Genomic DNA, 21,366 nt, shown 5'->3' with positions numbered 1-21,366 from the left:
AAATTACAAGTATTTCTATGTATAATATTTTAATTTTATCTATTTAATAGTAATTAATGAAATAAAGCCTTTAATTTTAGTAATATTTATCTTTTACCTCGTTTGAACCTTTTTTCTTCTAACTCCCCAACAAATAATGTATGTACGAGTACTTGTCAAATAAGTACTATTTTGCTCAAATCAACAATATCACCTCGGTCTTTATAAAGTCGGTTGTACTCGTCTTGAGGAGGCTATGTTTACTTTAAAAGCATTATGGGACAATAAAGGTGATGTATAAACGCCTTAAAGATTGAATATCTACCATCTAGCTAGAAAAAACATTTTACTTGCCTAACGAGCTCCTTACAAGGTTAGATATCTTGGAAAGTCGATTTCCTGGATTTTAGCAGCTTTTAGAAATATTTCTCAACAAGTTTGTAAAGCTAATGTTAAAATAAAGTTTTTATTACGACTTTAGAATAAGCTCATTTTTGAACTGTTTTAATCGTATTTGCAATAAATAAATACCAAAAAAAGTTTCCTCCGTTACATTCTTATTGAATTATTACAATATTATAATAATATCTTTCTTTAATAGCATTGGATTGGGTTCGTAGGCAGATTATTTATAATTAAAATCAATTTGGAGATAGATACCTTTTAGTTTGAAGTAAAGAAGAGGTCAGAGGTTAAATGCATTATTTATAGATATCTATAATTATTTTTTAATGCTACTATAATAATTTTTAATGCTAGGGGTATGTGTAATGAGAAGTGTAATTGTGGCTTATTTTTTTAAATCATTTTTTAAAATTATTGGCTGTAAGAACTGTAAAAATACTCTTGTAATAATATTATGAAGAGCTGTGGTTTTCTGAATAAAGAAAAAAAAACAGCTTTTGATGAAATGGTTATTTGCTTTCTTTAACTTTTTTATCTTAGTTTAATTCAAGATGTTGCGTATGCTTTTACAAAATTGTATGTGTTCTGTGATGGAGAAGATGAAGAGCTCTTATTTTCTTTATTATAACTACCTGTCTATATCAGCCTTTAGGGGGGGCCTTCGAACATATAGGCCTCCTCTTCAATCCTCCACCGACCTCTGTCCCTGACCTCTTGTATCCATTTCACTCCAGCCTAACCTTATAACTAACAAACTACCTTTTATTTTAGTTGGTAAGTTAGTAGGTTTTAAATTAAATTTAAATTGCTAGAAAGTCTAGTATTCTCTCGATATCTATCGGTAAATCTAGCACTATAAAAGTATTCCGCGGCTCTTAACGGTCTGTGAAATTGTTATAGGCTGCAATTTTGTGGCTACCCGCAAATATATTCATTCAGTTTACAAAGAGACGACACAATATTACTTTTAAGAGATTTTTAGAACTTCTGTAAGACCTACTTATTTAGATAAGTAAGTAATCTTTTATATCTCTCTAGTACAGTGGTTCTTAACCTTTAAGTCATGAGGGACCATTTTACCAAATTTCTGTCTTGTCAGGGACCACCTCATAATCGGTCAAAACCAGTTTGACTGCAAAAACCTGTAAAAGTGGTTTTGACCAAGGTGTGCAAGTGCACTTCGTGGACCACTTGGAATGCCTCCAGGGACCACCAGTGGTCCGCGGATCACCGGTTAAGAACAGTGGTTCTTTCTGACGCTGACTGGACTTACCTACTAGAGCAGCAACACAACCTTATTCCATCTGTAACAAGACGTGTTGCGAACTTTTTATCTACTTTAGGTGTCACGAACTATTTGACGATGACTGTACTTTTTGCTGTTTAGAATTATAAAAATATATTGAACCTATCATAGGCTTGACGTAGGCTCGAGTTTGATTATTAAGATTACGAGCTTATGACGCTGGTAGAGATTACTTTTTAACAGCACATTAAGCTAAATACTGAGACGTCTTAATATTAAGATGTAATAAGTTCTAATTTAAAGAAAAGTAAGTATAGTCTGATGTGCCGTCGACTGTACAAAGCATGTAGAGTCGTAGTACTTAAGGTCCAAAATGGAACATATTCTGACAGTCGGGATTAAGTTTTCTCTCACAACACGCCTGTGATCCATAGAATTATTGTATGCTAAGTATGGGAGTGGTGAACTGGTGACATGCCCCGGCCCTGAGTCACCGGCATGCTTGACACAGCCACTTGTTTACTTAGATTAATAATTTTAAACATGCGTATAATTATTACATTTATGTTTAATATTGGACAGACTGACAAAGCTCTATAATCTAAAACTAATGACCCTCCTTCTGGCACAGTCGGGTGAAAAGCAGTTACACAAGTAACAGTCTTATGTATAAAAGATCAAGGAATTATAGGATTAATGTATGTACCAACTGGAAGAAATGAAAAATTTTATACAATCTTGGACCAAAAGTATATTGTCAAGGACTAAATTAAAGTACCTGGTACCTGTTAGAAGGTGTAATTCTAAAATGTGTTCTTGTGTCTAATCAACCATGATGCATGCTATGAGTCACGCGACAATACTAATTGATTTGTAAATGCAAATACTTTATAGATTGTGGAAACTGACTAGTTATAGCTAGAGCTGAGAAAATATGACACGAGGATTTTTCTTTGCGTTAAGAAAAATACCAAAACATCAAATAGTATAATAGCAATATCCCAGTATAATATTTGACCAAGATTATTTTCTCTAATGAGTGAGCTTTTAGGATAGACTGCCTACCTATTAATTCTTCAGGCATTATTTTAAAAGCTACAATTCCATCTCAGAAATCTTACACGAAATCAGATAAGGATGTGGATGAACTGATTAATCAAGATAACGTATGCAATTCCAATAAGTTTGGTCAAGATCCAGTTTCCAGTGCTAGAGCCGCTAGAACATGATCTTACGACCACCCGTAATGGTTATGTCATAGCATTATCGTATTGCTTGCTTTGCTACCTAACACGCGAAATATAACACCCTTCATCCGTCGGATAAGAAGTAAGGATAATGCCGAGAACACGCATACCGAGACACAATTAAACATTAGATAGAGAAGGTAGATTAAGGGTAAGCAAATAAGAGTAAATATTTCAGAATAAATCGACAGTTATTCGATTGTTATCGATAGTCGCTTTTTGACATATTTCCCATACTGAAACTGTCAATGTGCCAAGTTATACCAAGAGTAATTCCCGGATAAGTTTGCTCGAATCGGGCCTCATTAGTTATTGTATCTGTAGAAATAGTTAAATAGGTAACTACACTTGTTGAAGGTTTCTTGAAACATCGGAACATTTATCCAAAGTTCCAAGCATTGAAGTAATATTACTACGTATAGAACAGACATCGCGAACAAAATATGTACAGTGCGGGGTGCGGGGCGGGAATTTGACGGACAGCTGTCAGTCAAATCCATGACTATCAAGTTTCATAATTTATGGCGGTAAAATCTGCACCAGAAAATGTCGTACTTCATTGATAGGATTGCACGAATAGTGACGTTCCTGCGGTCGCCTCATCATAGACATTGTGAAACGATTGTGAAAATAAACAAATCGGCTAAATTGTGTTAAATTTTCATGGTGCTCAATAGCAAAAAGGTTCAGCTACTTACATTATTTTCTTTTATTATATTGTGCGTTTCCTGTAATGTAATCTAAGCTCCCCTCCCTTAGACTAAAATTAGCCCTCCTAGACAAGTGACAAAACGTAGCAGTTGAAACATTCGAAATCACTTCGCTCTGCCGTTTTTTGGTGTTAGTTACTTCACTCTGTGATGCGATTTTAAAATTACAACTGGCGATTCCGAATTCACAACTGAGGGGACTGAGGCTAATCGTGTTACTTGTGCTACAAGTGCGTATGGGCTTCATACTGATGCTTAAGCCATTAATTATTTTTCTTCCCGATTAAAATCTAATGTAATCGATAATCGCCTTGAGAATCGTTAACTGGTATTTTCTAATTCGATAAAAAAATTACCCATCTCTAGTTTAAAACTGTCATCCAACAGCGCACGAAATATTATGAGTTATAGATAATGATACCATTACAGAGGCGACACTTCGTTTACGTTTAGTTTCTGCCTATTGAATTGGATACTGTAAGGAAACATCGTCATCATCATTTTAGCTACTGGACGTCCACTGCTGAACAAAGGCCTCCTCTAATGATTTCCACATCGCCCAGTTGATAGTGGCCTGCACCCAGCGTCTTCCTGCTATCTTCAGTCAGTCCATCTTGAGATTTTAGAAAAATTCCCACTCGTCACGGTAGGAACAAAGCTAGGGATGACCCACGCCTTCACTCCAGAACCAATAAAATAACTGAAAGTCAGAAACTTTCAGTTATTTTATTGTCTCTATTGTTAACTATCTCAGTGGTTGAGTACACGTATAATAGCTGTGAGGTAGAAGTTACGGGACTATTCCCACCTCTCCTTTTCACCGCTGCATCTCCTGTGTAGCTAGCACCTAGACTAGTTGATTTAAAGCCAAGGTATATCAGTTTTTAGGTAATGACTTAGTGCATCTAAAAATGTAAAACTTTCTAGTTTTTTGTAACATTGAAAAATCTAAAAAGAAGCATCATTTTTTTTACCAAGTGTTTCTAAGAAATTTAAATGGAAGCTTTTGATGACAACGTATTGCTTACTTTTTCAGCTGTCGAACGAATCACTTTTATACTCATAGGTCCTGTACATCGGTAGATTTGGTAAATAAATGAATCCATCCGCATTCAGAAACTAAAAAAATTAAAATAGCTGTAATTTTTTAATACTGGATTTGTCGATTAAATTGATCATATTACTGCGCCCTAACGGGTCGGACACTGGTGACCAGACACACTGTACAATTATTATAATTTTAGCCTATCTCGTGAGCTAGGTGTCAATAATTAGGGTGATTTACTAACTAACCAGTCGCATACGAACAACAGCAGTGAGATTCAAACAAGTTTGATCCATGATGCCGCACGACTATTGTGTGAGCCCACCCGTAACCCAAGCTTATTTAGCTTAACACAAGGGGCTGGACGGGACTATTAGTAATTTGTGCAATACAAAGTGCTTATAATCTTTAAAAAAATCTTTTTATTGCTGTATTTAACCTTCCTTTCGTATACTAATTTATGCGTCAGTGTCAAGTCTGCGATTTTTAATCTTTGAAATTTTCGTAAAATGTCTGCCGCCGCGGTGACGCCTTGTAATTAACAAATTAAAATTAAATTAGTGTTTTAAAGTGTATAAATGTACAACTTAATGGTAAAAAGTCATTCCTTGATTTTTACTTAATATGTATCTGGAGTTATTTGAACAGTATTTTCGTCTATAGGATGGCATATTTCAAAAAACAAAACTGCACTCAAGCGTGTTGTCACAGCAACCGCTGAGCACATACTAATTGAATTTCGGTCCGTGGACCTATTTAGGTGCCAGAAACAGTCTAGTTGACATGTCTTCTCTAGTACGTAGTACATTATAACTCAATGGTTCCAAGGCAGAATTTCAGGCAGTCTTGGTTTTAGAATTACGGTGTTTGACCTAATTTTATTTGTTTCAAATCTAGTTTCGAAAACTGTCGATTATTAGGTATATTACGCTTTGAGTGAACCAAAAACTATCTCATACTTATTGTACTTGATGACATCAAAAATATGTGGTACATTCACCATACCAATGTGCGTTCTTTTTGTTCTTGACTTATATGGAAACCATCAAAACTGGCGATGTTTACATTGAAATTGAATCTCAGCAATCACTTACTATAAAAATTATAAATATGATCTCATAACTACGCAAATAGTATTGCGTGTGGTCCAAGATTCTATTACCGAATCGTTATCCAAATTGGTGAAGTTTAAAGATGTCATGCGATGTGTTTCTATCGCTTACTAAGAAGGCTATACAATTTAGTCCGTCTATGCCTAATGCCTCCTATGCTAGATTCAATAGCCTGATTGATTGATTTAAGTATAAAATTCAATCAACCAATCAATAATCATACTAGATACAATGAAGTTTTTAGAGTTGCTTCATAATACGGGCCTATTATGGCATTTCAAAATGGACAAAAAGTATTTTACACCAATAAACCGAATTCGTCGTTTACTCAAACTATATCCACGCTAGTTTTTATAATTATGCTAGAAGCAAGACCTATGTTACAACATCGGTCCTTATTTCCTTACTACTTTAAGTAATCATAGTTTAAATTCCTTTAAAGATAATTGGCACTTGGAGCTAGTTACATGACAAAATATGGCCACACCACACGATTATCTTGTATGCTACAGTGTAGGAACTCCTTGGGTGGCTAGATTACATGAGTGTAGGCCCTAATATCGAATGTTTATGTTGCAAATACTTGCTAGAGTTGATACTGCTTCTCAAATTGCTTTGGAAAGCATAGGTTATATTAGCGATGCTTTAGATAAAGTATTGGATATAATTTTCTGAGCTGTAGATACAGGGAATGTAGTGATTTCCGAAGTTAAACAACCTTTGGGTTAGGGCATGAATAGGCTTAGCAATTACAAAGATTTCTATCAAAGATAAAACGTAAGCAATGGGCATTGTCAAAATTTTCTTGCTTTTCCGAGCTCCTTTAGATGCTTTAACCCACCGTCTAAGGACTTTTCATATTTACATGGTAACATCGGTAGCTTTCACTTCATATTATTCGCGCGGTAGAATATGAAACTATGGACTATTTTACAGGTTACCCTTACTCAAACACACTGGAGCTCCTTGCAGAAATGATAGTAATATAAAATATGATTGTAAGCAACATTTCTGCTCATTTAATCATTAACCTGATATCGATTGTTTAAATTTTCTTTGATCTTATTCAGTTATTTCAACGTCAACTTAATTAAAACTAGTTAACACCGGCTCGTTAGCATGAATACCACGCGGCTCTCACAGTAACTCTCGGTTTCGTCCGTTCATTTTACGACCCGGCACTACGGGGTTATGCAAGTTAATATCGGGCATAAGTTGTACTGACTGGACGGACCTGATCGGTGGTGAATGAGCATAACCCTAAACTGGCTAGGGTGGGTCTGGTAGACCCAGTTCGCAAGGTTTGGCACCCTATAAAAGCTACGTACCTACACTTTATACTCGTAGTCAGTAAACTTTTACAGGTTAAAAACTAATTTTTATGTTGAAATAAATGCCCAAGCTGTGAATTCTGTGATCCGAACTTTGTGTCAATAATAATAACATCAATGGTGATGTCTTGTACACCTTCAAAATGCTTTTTTTTAATAAACAGAATAGATTGAGGTACAAGGAATCACGAACGAACAATAATGAATTAAATGTATTTAACTTATATTTTAGTAAACAATGAAAACTTGAAAGTGCAACTGCACGCAGGAAGATTTATTGAATGGTAAGTACTGACAACGCGACTCTTGTAGCAGAGTTTTGAGCTGACACTGTGTAGTTGTAGTCAACAAGAATAAGAAGTTGAATGATAAAAAGAGACGCGGTAGAGTACCATTTTCGCTATGGTAGCGCATCAAAAACTCGTTTTACGGATCTAATAGTCCCCTAGTTTATTGGAGGGTTAACAACTAGTTTGATTAAAATATGTCCACTCTAAATTAATAGTTCGCGAGTAAGCCGGTGGCGAAACGATAATATACCTAATAAACGAAGCGGAGCAACGATTGTCACGATTACGATTTAATCGGTTAAATTAATCGATTATGTTACTCATATAACTTACTGATGATACTAGATTAAGATAATTAGGTAGGTACTCTATTTTATGTACTTTTGCATCCATAATATTAGCGTAGAATACATAATAATGAACTTTCATTATTACGTAATACAAAAGACATCAACGTATTAGAATTTGACGATATGCAAATTAGGTTGACGATTAGTCATGATTTGTTGTTTAATTAATAAAATGTAACAAACGTTTGTTTAATTTGTGAAATTAATTATTTTTCCGTTGATTTTGCCGTAGGTGGGACTTGAATCCACGGGCTTTCGATTGCCAGGCGACCCTCGTTTTTGTTTTTAACCAGCTCTACGGCGTAGTACCTCAATAGAAAGGTCATAAGATATTTGATTATTTAATTTAATTATCTTTTTTTTAACTAATGCATTAATTATAATATCCTTTGTGATCTCACACTAAAGTTATTATGGTTTTTCTCATAGTTTAACTCACACAAAAGTTATTTAAGGATTTTCTCACAACAATTACTTACAACTTTCTAATTCTTCTCTCAGCATTAATAAAACAGGATCAGTTAATGTCAAGATGCACTTAAATGGATTCAACAAACTATGGTACATTTATCAGTGAAATTAGATAACTAATTTCGACTAATAGTTTCTATTATCGTGTACATTTAAGGAAATATTGTATCGTAGTCCACAGATAAGCTGAGCGGCATTTTAGAGCGTGTTCCAAGTCCAACCTACACGGCAATGAACTTCACAGATCTCTAATGTAAGAGTGAGTACAATGGAACATAACATGGTAGGCCCACTTCTAGAGGCAAAAAATGTTGAAAAGATTACAAGTTAAAAAATATAGCTAATAAATTAAATTAGCTTTTCAGAAATAAACATTACGCTACAGCTCGTGCGCGTACAGTAAACCAGTAAAATAAATTTTATAACACGGAATCGCAATGCGTACATTAATATTGCTCTCATGCAGTGCGGGAGGAATCCAACTTTTTGTAAGTTTAGAAGGAATATTAAAATGAATATAAAAGATTATGTAAAAGACCGAAATCTACCTATGTAAGCAGAAGTTAAGCAGTCAATTCTTTGGTAAGATGAGATTACTGTATCCAATTTCGTAGCGTAAAAATAAGTATGGAGAACTACTTTCGACTTACGTGGCTTAAGGGCTAGGCTCTAAAATACGGTTGTGAAGTGCACATACAACTGTTACTAGGTTTGTTTATAACTACACTGCTTTTTAGAAGACGTGTGAAGATCATTTCTTTCGGTATGTTTTTCTTTGTAAGTAACTACTTAACTTTGCATTTAATTAAATTGCTAATAACGTTCTGCTGATTAAAATTTAAACGTGATTGATCAGAATTGCTTATACCAGTTAGATTGACGTGTTAACGAATTCATAAAATACATCGAACACTTTCACGAGTTCTGTTTGTGTACATTTAGGATTTTCAATGAAGGTCTATCTACTAAATTCTCCAACAATATACGAGTACAGTTTTGGGTCTGGGACAAAATTATAGCCAAATGACAGCAAAAAAAAGTTCAGGCAAAGACATAAAAATGTTGGAGCTTAGCAGATGTCAGTCATGATTCCTTTTTTGAATTGGAATTCCAAAGAGGCTAAGGCCGCGGGCATAGGTCATAAACTATGCAGCCTAGTTTTTTTTATGCACTAATTTAATGTTATTCTGCGCCAATACCTCTAAAAATAAAACTATCTCGCGCAAAGGAAAGTGCGTATTTTTAAGCACTAGAATTGATTTTCCTATCTCTTTAAAATATTAGCAGTATTTAGCAGTGATGTTTAAATTCGTAATTATAATATCGATGATCAATGGCGGTGTTGATGTCAAACCTTTTTTGGTAAGAACACGAATAAGTAAAAGTTCTGTTATTTTCTAGATTACGTTAATTTTTCAAATTGAATTTCACTATCGATGTGCATGTCGAACCATAGACAGTATAGAATTAATTGAACAAGCCTTTTAAGGGTTAAAACGGTATTTTGATGGTGTAATAAGACCATAAGAAAATTTATAACGTAAGATTACAGTCGGTCGAGCGTAATTATTATTATTACCTAAGTATTTTAACTTTAAAGCTAAGAAGCTTTTTTATCAATTCAGACCAATTGGAATCAATAGATCTGCATTTACAATTTTATTGGAAACAAATCAATGAAGTCAAAGTATATTGTTAGTGTGATTTACTAGAAGTTTCGTTTTTAATTACCTACTTGTAGATTTTGAATACTTCTTAGGCTGGGTTGCACAATCTTAATTTAACTTTGACAAACGTCAGAACTCTGTCAAACTCCATACAAAAAGCACTGGTTATCGTTTTAGTTACTGTTAAGTTAGGTGGTGCAACTCAAACTTAAAAATCCATTAGTATGTTTTTGTGATTAAGATTATCCAGAACTTTTAACGATATTTCACTAGGATATTACCTACCTTACATATTATTTGGATTGTTATTGATAAGTGCACATTGTATCAATACAAACAAACACACCTATCATAAAAAGTAGGCTACTTATTCTGATTTATCGCAGGAATGCGAGCGAATTGTTTGAACAGTAGAAAATTAATGATAAAAAGCAGTTTACCGCTACTAACCGTGTTAGTTACATCCAACATGATTTAGATTTGCGCACTCAAGCATGTTCAATTAAGTATTTGTACAATATAAATATACAAAATGTATTTAAGCGACTGCAAAATAATGTACTTAGTTGACTTACGGAACTCCGGGAAAAAATCAAAATCTTTATATCAAAGCTTACTGTTAAACAGTATGCTTTGCCATATGTAATGTTTCATGAAACTGCTACTTTTCACGTAAAAAGATTTCAGCATTTTCAGCAACATGTTATCCTTCCAAAAGTTTACTTACAATATGAGAAAGAAACTGTTCAAAGCAAGATACGATTTTCAGTATAATGATTTTCTAATACCCAAGTCCGGATGTGACATTATGAAAATATGAAAAAAATGCGAATACCTTCACGTTTTAATAAGCATTTAGAGTTGCTCATGGTTCAATATCAAGTAGCTCAGATGGAAGAGCAGTCGCCCGGCAATCAAAAGGTCGTGGGTTCGATTCCCGCATTAGGCAGTTCGATTTTTTCAAGTTATTTTTATAACCTTTACGTTTGTCGTAAAATAATAATATTGCACTTGCTTTATTAGTCATTACTCATCAGAATCACATGGTAAAAAACGTAAAACGTGTCCTAACCGACTTATGCAGGAAATCTGCATGTTTCACCGATTGTAGGGCTTCTGTAGCGCAGTATCAGTGTACATGCACCACTAATAGCATTATCTGAAACCCTACAAAATAAACTTGGTATTGCAACTTGCTAATAATTGTAGGATTTACTGCTAACAGAATAGAGTCGAGTTTATCCTTGTTTCTGTTCGAGGTTTGCGGTATCGATTTCAAATGGGATCTAAAAGAATGATCTAGTAGAATGGATAAACTTCACTTTTTACTGCTGGCACTCATGCGAATAGCATGTCAGTTGCAATAAAATATTGCAGTGTGACATTGCACGAGACACTTGAGATTTATTTTTGATATTAATCTTTATTAAATTCTTATTTATCGTAAATTTCTAAACTGGAGTGAATATTTTTTATACTGACACAATAATAAGTATAATAATATCTGTATAATTAATAAATAAAAGAAACTCAATTTATTTATTTGCTCACTGTGTACAACAGCTGAGGCTGAGTTGCACCACCTTTAGCCATTTTAATCGTGACTGACTATAACCGGTGTTTCTGTTGGAGTTTCAGACTTTTAACTTTTGTTAAAGTAAGATGGCATATACACGGTGTATCTGTACCTAATCTAGCAAGTCGTTGTGAGACATGTGTAGAAAGGTTTTATTTTACTAATTTTGAGCTAAGAGCTAAGCGATTTTATTCATAAGATCACGGAATAAACAATACAGTGTTACATTGTACCTGTATAAAGTTAGCGGATGGATACCAAGTTACCCGGTTAATCCTAAACGGACCACCATGACACAATTAGACATACCTATAACTGCGCAGGAAGTCATGACATGTCGGCCACTCAACGGTTTGGCCGATTAACGTTAGCGCCAGAACCGTAACGATTAAAAAGTAACCTGAACCTGACCATAGATTGGATAAGGCGGGAAATCTTTGTGAAGTTACTGGCGGAAAATCTGATCTAAATTATAAAATTAAATCAAAAAAGAAAATATTAATTTAGAAAAACCAGCAGACATAAAATTTATTAAGATGAAAACCAAATTGAAATGCCGTACAGTAATGCCCGCGCAGAGAACAATTTCCCTTACAGTGATTAACATCCGTCGTTGACCGGTTGTTTATTTGTCTATCTATGGTATTGGTATGGCTACTGTGCAGAATTAGTGTTTTTTTTATTAATTACTAGTAAAGTTTGACTTTTATCTCTTGATTTTAATTGAGGTTTTAATTAAGGTCAAATAGTTATTGATTTGATAAATAAACGAATAGATAGTGTAGAGTTGTAACTTGTAGCTGTCTGAATTAATAAGATAAATACTATCAGAAATTATGTATGTTACCTGTATGTAATCTACTAGATATCATACCTTCATTCTTGATGCCCTTGTTGACCCTACTAAGATTCAATTAGGCTGGGTTGCACCATCTTACTTTGACTGTAACAAACGTCAAAAATCTGTCAAAGTACATACAAATCACTAGTTAACGTTATAGTTACGGTCAAAGTTTGGTGTTGCAACTCAGCCGTCTCTTCAATGTCGTTGCTCGTTTAAAGTAAGATTTTCAAATAAATAACCGAAGGAAAAACGGAATTTAAATGGGATTCTCCCAATGGGGATGAATGTTCCTTTGAAACTTCCTATTCACAGAACATTGACCCCGCAGAAGATTTACCCAGTGGGTGATTCATGACCTTTGTTTTGCTATAAGTATGTAAGGGGTAATTACACGTGGTTAAATCGGTTTAAATAAACAAATCAAATGGATTTTACATAATATGTCATACGAACTAATGTCACATAAACAATGAAACAAAAAAAAAACATAGAAATAAGGACAATGACAATGTAAACACTTTTAATTTTCAAGTGAAAGTGGAGTAAACTAAAATAAACAAAATATAAGTTATATAATAAATAACCCTGACTGATTTCACTGAACGAGTCAAATTTGTACTTAAAAAGTATAAATAATATTTGAGTCATTTATTTATGTTAATTTTATGCTGATTTATTGTGAAATGATGCGGTAAATAGCTGGTTACATGAATTAATTAATACATATTTCGTAACATCCGATCTATGATCATAAAATTCGCTAATTAATAAGTAAACAACTTATTTCGCCGCTTTTGCTTGCATAATTAACTAAATGTACCTATTTATTTGCTAAATTTACAGCATGTTATGTGTAGGTTATTGCATTAGAACCATAAAAGTATAATTTAAACTTTCTCGTTGATCGCAACTATGAAAACAAAGTTTATTTGTTTTGTTTTAAAAGAATAAGTGAAGTTTTTCAGGAACAATCAATGTCGTTTTCAGTTTAGTTGGTAAAATGTATTTCCACCAGTATTTCCAAACTTGCTTTTAAGTAAGTAAGTATTAATTGAGTTGTAATGACGACTTTAAAGTTTATTTTTTTTACAAAACCAATCATGATTGTTTTCTATTGCAATAATTTAAAAACATGTCCATAAGCAAATAAAAATGAAATAAATGTATCAAATGTAATAAATTGAACAGTTTTTTTTTATTTCTTGCACAAAAACAATAAATGTTTGCTTCGATTTCAGTGGTGAAATAATTATTTGAATATTAAATAAATTATAGAATTTATTTATTTCGAGATTTTTATACTCGATAGAAATAAACTAATTTTAGACGGGAATATAAAATTGCGATATTTTAGACGTTATTGAGTTTGTTTGCGAATAAGATTTTGTTTACAAGAGTCCTAGTTAATAAAAAATAATTTTTTTCCTGTTTAGGGCGACCACTCACGAGAGGTGGTTAAGAAGTTGACCACATTCCTACATGAATCATTTAGTATTTTTTGTGACGCACCGCGTCTACTTGTTTAGTTAGATCATACAAAAAGCGTCATAATAAAAACCCTTCGCTTTGTTGAAATTTTTTTGTTTTTGATTATTTAATAAATATATTTTTTTATTAAGTATTGGAGTGATACCAATTTAAAATAGAAGCGGAGACTTTTTAATTTAACAATTCAATAAATTAACACAATACAATTTATTGTTTACTAATAAATAAATAAAGTAAGGTAGATTTTTTTAAACTAAAGTCAAAATATTCACTTACCTACCTTCAAAACTCTGAACAATAATTCAAAACTCAAAAATCCAGTCGAACTATTCAAACACGAAACTTTGTTCATTACATAAACAATTTGAATGCACAAATTTCTCCTCTCAACAACTTTGTTTCACACTGTTTTGTCCAAGTTCTAACACAGTCGCGGGAATGTTGGCGTTTTCGCGGTGCATTGTAAGCGTGCGCTACCGTCGCGCATACCGCACGACTCTTCACCGACGATTACGTACCAAGAATACAAAACATACGCACGCACGCGAGCGCTTGCCGGTTGAGTCATCACCGTACGAGATAAACGCAACCTAAGGAACAGGAGACAGCGACATCTAGTTTTGAATAGAATAATTTATGTAACTTTGATAAGAACCACTAGTACTTAGTACCTCTACTCGTCGCTAGATGTCGCAATACAAGTTGTAAGATAAGCGAAGTTAACATTTCATTAGATGATTATTTTATTGAACAATGTTAATTAAAAATTATTGTCATTCAAATAAAAAGTTTTTTTTAAATAACAAGAATGATAATGTTTTGTTATTAAATGACGATGAATGATTATTTTTTACGTAAATGTATCGGTTTTCACATCTCTATTTATACTCATTCGTTCTTTGTGTCAAGAATTCATCACTCATTCACTTGTTCATTCTTTTCTGTCAAAATGGCTGCCCCACAGGAGGTGCGTGTGCAATTTCTTTTTGAAAAAATTAAATCTAAAATGTTTTTACTTGTTCAAACATTGCATTAGTTTCAGTGTATAAATTGTTTATTTTAATATTTCAGACGAGACGAGAACCTATTCAGGCTGTCCAAGTATTCGGACGCAAGGTGAGTGGTTAGCGGTAGTCCACGTGTTTGTGACTAGTTTTCTTGGTTTATGGCATTTGTTTATTGCAGAATTATTCTAAATTTGTTGTAAATGGAACATTATGAAGATCAAATTAATGATTATGACCGATTTTGAGCATAATCCTTTCCTATCTTGGTCATTGTAACCTATTTGTTGTGGCGGCCCTAAAGATTTACATCGTACCAACTGTCTTAGAAAGCCACCCTTAGCCTGTCTAAATAATATTGTAAGATGTTTTATTACTCAAATAATATCATGTTGATTTTTGGCGAGACGAATATTTACACCCCAAAACTTGACATAACCTCAAAACAACTGTACTAAACATTCTTGAGACCTAAATTTTACTCTAACTTTATCATAATAGTTATGAACGCTTAGCTAAACCCCTGTATAACCACATAATGACTGTATTACATAGATAAAAGATTTGGCTTTGTTATTTAGCACCGATCTGTCACCAAAGATTTCTGAGGTTGGACAAAAATCAAAATAAAAGACATGCCACTCTTGTCGTTTCTAATAGCCTCCAAAACGGATTATATTAGCCCCCTAATTGTATTTAATTTCAGCACAATTATGTTCATGTACCTGATTTTTATGATATTATCTATTATTTTAGAAAACCGCCACCGCTGTAGCTTACTGCAAGCGCGGCCATGGCGTGCTCCGAGTGAACGGTCGTCCCCTCGACCTGGTGGAGCCCCGTCTGCTCCAGTACAAACTCCAGGAACCAATCCTTTTGCTGGGCAAGGTATGTTTTCATCTATGTTTACCTTTCTTGTAAACAATTTGTTTTTCAGCATGGTGTTTTTAGCAACTGAAGTTTTGTAGTATGCTACCTTTCTTGTAGACAATTTGTTTTACAGCATGTTGTTTTTAGCAACTGAAGTTTTGTAGTATGCATGATGTATGCAATATTTTACATAGTAGTGGTATTTTTTTCACTGAGACAGCATGTTAATTAAATATTTTTTGTCGAGACATCTCAATAAAATCATGTTTTCTTATATTTACAACCATTACCATTGATGTTTATAACGCCAAACCACTTACCACTAATTTTTATTCATCATTGTATTATTAACATGTAGTAGGTATGTTGTTTACAATAAACCCACTCCATTTAACAAACCTAACTTCAGCATATTCAGTCTTCTAACTTAGTGTGTAAAGCATGCGGTTTACTATACTGCCGCACAATTTATAAACGCAGTAAGTACCACTTACTGCATTTATGATTGTTTTGAATATTCTGAATCCTGACATCGCGATCTATAAGAATCAAAGACCCGTTTTTTTCTATCTATCTTAGAACGGAAGATACATATTATCATAAACGCAGTAAAGAGCAGATTGTAGGTTTCTTCACATACTATGTTAGCAGTAAGAGCACATAATAACTTAATATTATGTGAATACTCGCGCTTACTTAATTTGCTACACAGTAATAGTGCAGTATGTGCCAATTACATCATTCTTATTATGTTTCTACAATTGTTAAGTTCATCTTGCACATAGTATATGTGCAGTAATTCCACTTAAACACACACTGATATTATGTTTCCATAGAAAAAACAGATGACTTGTACTTAATATTAATGCAGTAATTACAATTATACTGCGTACATACTAAGGATTGTCAGAGTGCTGCCTAGGTGTTAACATGTTATGAACGCAGTGGCTGACTCTTACGTTATTGGAAGAAGTTGAAAACCTGTCCAAATGACAAATCTAGCCGAAGACCCAAGAGCTAGATTGACCCGACACTATACCGAAGATATCCCGGACGTGTCTGTACGAGATTAGAATGGCTCTCAAACAGCTGAAAAACAACAAGGCACCGGGCGATGATGGAATCACGGCTGAGCTTCTGAAATCAGGCGGAACGCCGGTACTAAAGGCTCTTTAGAAGCTATTCGATTCCGTCATCCTTGAGGGAAAAACGCCTACGGCATGGCACAGAAGTGTGGTGATACTCTTCTTCAAAAAAGGCAACAAAACCTTGTTGAAGAATTTATTTTATACCCATCTCACTTCTGATTCTGTTTTTGAGAGTCATCATGAATGGTTTCACGCGACATCTAGCCTCCCGAACAAATCGGTTTCCGATAAGGCTTTAGTATGATAGACCACATACTTATCTATGGCAGAAAACTGAGGAGAATAATCAGCAACTTTGTCTGGCATTTGTGGTCTATGAGAAAGACTTCTCTCTTCAAGCTACAGTCTCTCCAACGGTGCCAAATTTACTATAGATATAATCGTTGAAGGGCTTGTACGAATAGGCCACAATGTCAGTCCGTCTCCGGGATCAGGACTTCAGTTGCAGCGAGGGGTCAGACAGGGAGATGTCATATTTCTAAAACTGTTCACTACCACTCTGGAAGATGTTTTCAAGCTTCTGGACTGGAGCGGATTGGGCATAAATATCATCAGCGAGTACATCACCCATCTTTGATTCGCGGACGATATCGTAGTCATGGCTGAGAACGTGGAAGATCTAAGCTCAATCCTCGATTGCCTCAATAGAGCCTCTCAACAAATCGGTCTTTAATTGACAAGACAAAAATCATGTCAAATGCCGTTCTGTACCCACTTCTCTGAAGGTTGGAGACACTATGAGTTGTATGATGGCCGCTGGGGCAGGAAAGTTCTTGAGTGGCGACCATGAGCTGGAAGACGCAGCTTGGGCAAGCCTCACACTAGGTGGACCGATGATCTGGTGAAGGTCGTATGCGAGCGGCACAGGACCGGTCTTTGTGGAAATCCTTGGGGGAGGCCGTTGTCCAGCAGTGGACATCTTTCGGCTGAAACGAACAACCTAGTCTTTATTTTATTAGATTGGTATATTTAAGATCTAAAAGTGGGTGCCATATCTTAATTTTTGATTGAATAACAAGCGATCTCAGCAATTATTTTGTAATACTTGTTTCATTTACCCCTTGGTCATTTGGGAAAGTTCAACATCAAAGCGTTATTGGCTTATGATAAGCGCAGTATAATTGTATTATTACTGCGCATTTAAAGTTTTGATAAATTATTTTGATTCACACTCCCACTCATAAATGCAGTAAGTTGTAAAGATACGGCGCATATATTACGTTGTAAGAACTAAAATTTAAATCAATCATTTAACACATGTACCGTAAGTAACGAAAACTACTGATAAACGCAGTAAGGAACAATCATACTGCATTCATGGGTAGTAAGTATCGAACGAAATCTTAGTTAATCCATAACATAAACAGTTTTTTAATAATTTTAAATACAAAATATTAATTAAAATACAAAAACCTCATATCAAAATAAACTTTGAGTTTAGCTCTATAAGCCCATATATTTTTTTTTACAAATATTTGCGTAACTAATTGTAGACACCCCAAAATAAAATTTCAACTTTGATCGCGTTTTTCTCGAAACTGTTCACGTGTTACTTACTGCGTTTATAAATTGTGCGGCAGTATACATCTGTAGAATGTTTTGTGTCGCAATGATGTTTGACCATACATATTTATGTAATATTTCACTAAGGGCCGATTTTTCAATCGTCAGATATCTTTTAACTGATGAATAAACTTGTCATTTTGACATATTTTCCATACCGAAACTGTCAATGTGCCAAATTATTCTTCAGTTAAAAGTTATCCGACGATTGAAAAATCAGCCCTAAATTGAAAAAATAAAATTAATTTGAAGCTTTTGACGTTTGATTTGCATGTATAATTTCACAAATCATATCAATGGTCAAATATCTTATTTTGTTTGGTAGATAAGTTCAATCATGTAGTATTTGTTTGTAGTTTTTGTAGTCTGAATGTATTTTGTGTGCATTTTTGATATATACTAACATTTTTGCATTTGTTTTAAAAACTATGCTATGATGATCAAACTTATTCCGAACCTGAGCATCTATAGATGTGAAGTAAACGAAAGTTCTGAGTGTAATCTAAGCTATGACTTAAATTAGTTAACGTAAGAACAGTGAAGTAAACATTAAATTGTAAATTTCCAGGAAAAGTTCTCCGGTGTTGATATCAGAGTGACCGTCAAGGGTGGTGGTCACGTCGCACAGGTCTACGCCATCAGGCAGGCTATCTCCAAAGCACTCATTGCTTTCTACCAGAAATGTAAGTAAATTTTTAGTTTTCAACAGTGTATAGGCCATCCATTGTGATCGGGTTAAGCTATAGAACCATGCCGCCTGTCCGTGTCCCTTACATATTTCATCCAAAGCTACGGATGACTGAACAGGCATCCTCATTCACAATGGATGGTCTCTGTAACTCAACCACTAAGATTAGAGCTCTTAAGAAATTACTAACCAAAATAAGTTTCATTGTGTTCTTGCAGTGGCTCTAATAATACTGGTCTTACGAACCCTTTCTTTCCAAAGCTGTCTACCTCCCATGGTTTTCAGTCATTTCAGGGAAAGGAGATTATTGTGACATTTACCAAACGGCATCAGCTCTCAATACTATGCTTGTTTGAAGTGTACACAACAAATGTTTTACTAACCCAGTTTTTTATACACCATCTATAAAATAGCATGAAAAGGTCATAACTTCAGTGTAACATGGTAATTGATCCATTTTTAAATAAAAAAACTTTACTCTTTGAACATTACACATTTAGGCGGGTTTTAGAATCGCGCTGACCGCTCGCTGATCGTCGGCGCTGACAGATCAATATGTATGTAATTGAAGGGAACGTTCCTGAGTGACGCTGATCGCTCGGCGCCGACGCTTCATACATTTCGGCTGTCAGCGCTGACAGTCAGCGTGCGTCAGCGTGACTCTAAAACCAGCCTTAGTGCATTGGGCAGTATCCAATTTCTTGTAATGCTTGCCAATCATATAAATTGATTTAGCTATGCTGATAATAAAAATGTAGTCTTCTACCCCTAACGTGCCCTAACTTTTGAGAGTACAGTGTTTACCTTGCTGTCTACATAGATAATGATAAGTGAATTAAAGAATATTGATATTTTGATAAATGTTAAATCAAATAATTTAGCATCACATCAGAAGTTGTTGTTGTTGTCATGATTCATTTAAATTCAAAATCCACCTTCGGCCTGATCATCACTTACCATCAGGTGAGATACAGGCCAAGAGCTTCCTCGTTGTGGATAAAAAAAAACTGATTTGTAACTTTATTTTCAGATGTAGACGAGGCCTCAAAGAAGGAAATCAAGGACATCCTTGTCCAATACGACAGGAGTTTACTAGTGGCGGACCCGCGTCGCTGCGAGCCGAAGAAGTTCGGCGGTCCAGGCGCGCGCGCTCGCTACCAGAAGTCGTACCGTTAAGATCACCATCGTCCCGTCGGGTGGTATCGCTTTGGTGCGGGTTCGTCATTGCGATAGCATTGGGCGTGATTACAATAAAAAACTAAAAAAATATTTGCTTGTTTTGGTTTTCTGGATTCCTCTAGTTGTTTAGGTGTGAATGTGCGTTGCCAGTGGTCCTACTTCTAAGTCCTTCCTCATGTTTTGTAAAAAATGATTTGCAGTCCCACCAATAGATCTATGGTCTATGGTGATTATTATTTTAGTGATAACAGTAGAACTCAGCAGTAGTATACCAGGGGCAACATATTGTTGACAAAAAAGTTTTGCATTAATTTGAGACATTGGAATTATAATTTTATAATTTTCCAAAAAATACGTTTTATGTAATGACATAAATGTAACTTTATTAGCGGAATTAATTTGTTTTTAAAATTTGGAAAGTATAGCCTGACCAGGAACATAAAAACCCTCGCCATGTTGCGGAAAACTAATGGTACTAATTTCTTTTAATGGCAACAGTAACTGAAAACTTCATTGACATGTCACCTTGCATGTCAGTCTATTGCTGTCAAAGTGTAAACAAACTTTATTTTAAATGTGCGCAATTGATTTTGTGAATTAAATTGCTAAAATCTTTTTATAGTCGTGAAAGAAAAGTGGTTCACAATGTGTTAAAGTATTTGTCAAAGAGAAATACTAAGGGTTCGGACAATATTTTCATTGAATAATGTTTCCGACAAAGGTTGTCAATTTGACTGACATGTTTATCGTATAGTACAGTCCACTATGAAAATTAGCTGCAGTTTGTTTCAACTACCTATTTTAAAGTTTTTTGTCACTTTCTAAGTGTTGAATTTTATGGAATTGGGAAAGAAGTACCGAGTTTGAAGCGTTCATGAGCAGACATTGCAATTGAATATTCAAGTTCTGAATTTGATTATTGATGAATAATAAAATAAATCCAACTAGCTGATTGATGGTTTCATTTAATTTATTTAAACCAGTTTACTGATAATAATATTTTTTCGTTAATTTATGAAAATATCAAAATAGCCCGTAATCCTGAATCCTGATACATAAAGTTGGTCTATTAATTTAACACAGGTACGACTGTACTCAGTGTTGCACTATCAAATGCAATTGACGCGCCTCTATGCCAGGGTTTTTATGTTCC

The 21,366-nt window shown here is 34.4% G+C and overlaps 2 protein-coding genes across 3 annotated transcripts in view; one reads left to right on the top strand and one right to left on the bottom strand.

Moving 5' to 3' along the window:
- Positions 1-14,294, bottom strand: part of insc (spindle orientation adaptor protein inscuteable) — a 44,305-nt gene extending 30,011 nt beyond the window's left edge. For both annotated transcript variants that reach the window (XM_028306277.1, XM_028306278.1), the window contains exon 1: positions 14,042-14,294. The gene's annotated coding sequence lies outside the window, so the exon portion shown is untranslated. The remainder of the gene's footprint in view (positions 1-14,041) is intronic.
- A 365-nt stretch (positions 14,295-14,659) lies between these two features.
- RpS16 (ribosomal protein S16) lies at positions 14,660-20,303 on the top strand. The gene is made up of 5 exons (XM_028306304.1): positions 14,660-14,728; positions 14,833-14,877; positions 15,522-15,653; positions 18,915-19,029; positions 20,065-20,303. Exons 1-5 carry the CDS (start codon positions 14,711-14,713, stop codon positions 20,208-20,210), a joined length of 456 nt encoding a protein of 151 aa, XP_028162105.1. The 5' UTR covers positions 14,660-14,710; the 3' UTR covers positions 20,211-20,303.
- Positions 20,304-21,366: the final 1,063 nt, after the last annotated feature.

Source organism: Ostrinia furnacalis, unplaced genomic scaffold (assembly GCF_004193835.3).
Source record: "Ostrinia furnacalis isolate ACB-3 unplaced genomic scaffold, ASM419383v2 OfSCF1913, whole genome shotgun sequence".
Classification (NCBI taxonomy): Eukaryota; Metazoa; Arthropoda; class Insecta; order Lepidoptera; family Crambidae; genus Ostrinia; species Ostrinia furnacalis.
The sequence above is the reverse complement of the archived record's forward strand: the minus strand, read 5'-3'. Positions and strand labels throughout refer to the sequence as shown.